The sequence below is a fragment of the Emericellopsis atlantica genome (genome assembly GCF_019669845.1).
Source record: "Emericellopsis atlantica unplaced genomic scaffold F5Z01scaffold_87, whole genome shotgun sequence".
Taxonomy (NCBI): Eukaryota; Fungi; Ascomycota; class Sordariomycetes; order Hypocreales; family Bionectriaceae; genus Emericellopsis; species Emericellopsis atlantica.
This window is the reverse complement of record NW_025764789.1, coordinates 4629-5434: the sequence shown is the minus strand read 5'-3', so window position 1 is coordinate 5434 and position 806 is coordinate 4629. Positions and strand designations below refer to the sequence as shown.

General features: G+C 56.7%; 1 protein-coding gene across 1 annotated transcript; it reads left to right on the top strand.

Annotated features, from left to right (window-relative positions):
- Positions 1 to 109: 109 nt before the first annotated feature.
- F5Z01DRAFT_699124 (uncharacterized protein) lies at positions 110 to 806 on the top strand (the record flags this gene model as incomplete). Its single annotated transcript, XM_046266372.1, has 1 exon — positions 110 to 806. The coding sequence occupies one exon, from the start codon at positions 110 to 112 to the stop codon at positions 764 to 766; it is 657 nt and encodes a 218-aa protein (XP_046113284.1). The 3' UTR covers positions 767 to 806.

Below are 806 nucleotides of genomic sequence, written 5' to 3'. Positions count from 1 at the left end.
CGCTTCTACTACTGCAATGTGAAGGAGTTTTATGTAAGTGGCACGCCGCTTTCTCGCCTGCGCATCCAAGTCGCATCACTTGCGTGTGTCAGTGATCATCCATACCTTCATGTGCGCACCTAGCAGCCCGAACCGCGAGCCCCGTCTCATTCGCTCACCATGCGCCAGTTCGTCATCACATGTCGCTCACCTACAAGATACACTTAGCACCAGTTCAGCCGAAGCAGCTTTCGTCCCAGTGCCCCATTCTGGACCCAGGCTGCGTCACAACGACATGCCCACTTCTGGATACAGCAGCAACCGCAGGCAACGGCGGGTATATAAGCTTCGGTGGCTTGCTTTGACGACGAAGCGACTCGCGGTACTCGTCTTCGCTATGAAGGGTCTGCGTCTAAAGAACCGCTTCTCTCGTTGCGCCAAGGACCGTCCGCCATCGCTCGGCCCCGTAGATTTTGAGATACGTGCACTTGGCGGGGGTACGACAAGCACCTTGCTCTTCCACGAGCTGCCTCCCAAAGGAGCAACAACTTATCAGAACCGTATAGCGGAGTTGCACGAGGAAATCAGGTGCCTGAGCAACGAGGTGGCCTTCTACAAGGCTCTCACGGACGAGGCGCTGTCGCGGATCCTGCCCGTTGTTCAATTCCATGCGCGCGACCTGCACGACGCCGTCCAGCGATGCAATGCAAAGCTCGACACTCTTTTACCCGAGAGATACAAGGAGGAGCCGGTGGACATTGGGGGCGTCGAGTCCAAGGCATGCTAGCCACGCTGCAGAGCATCATCCATTCATCTATCTCGTGGTG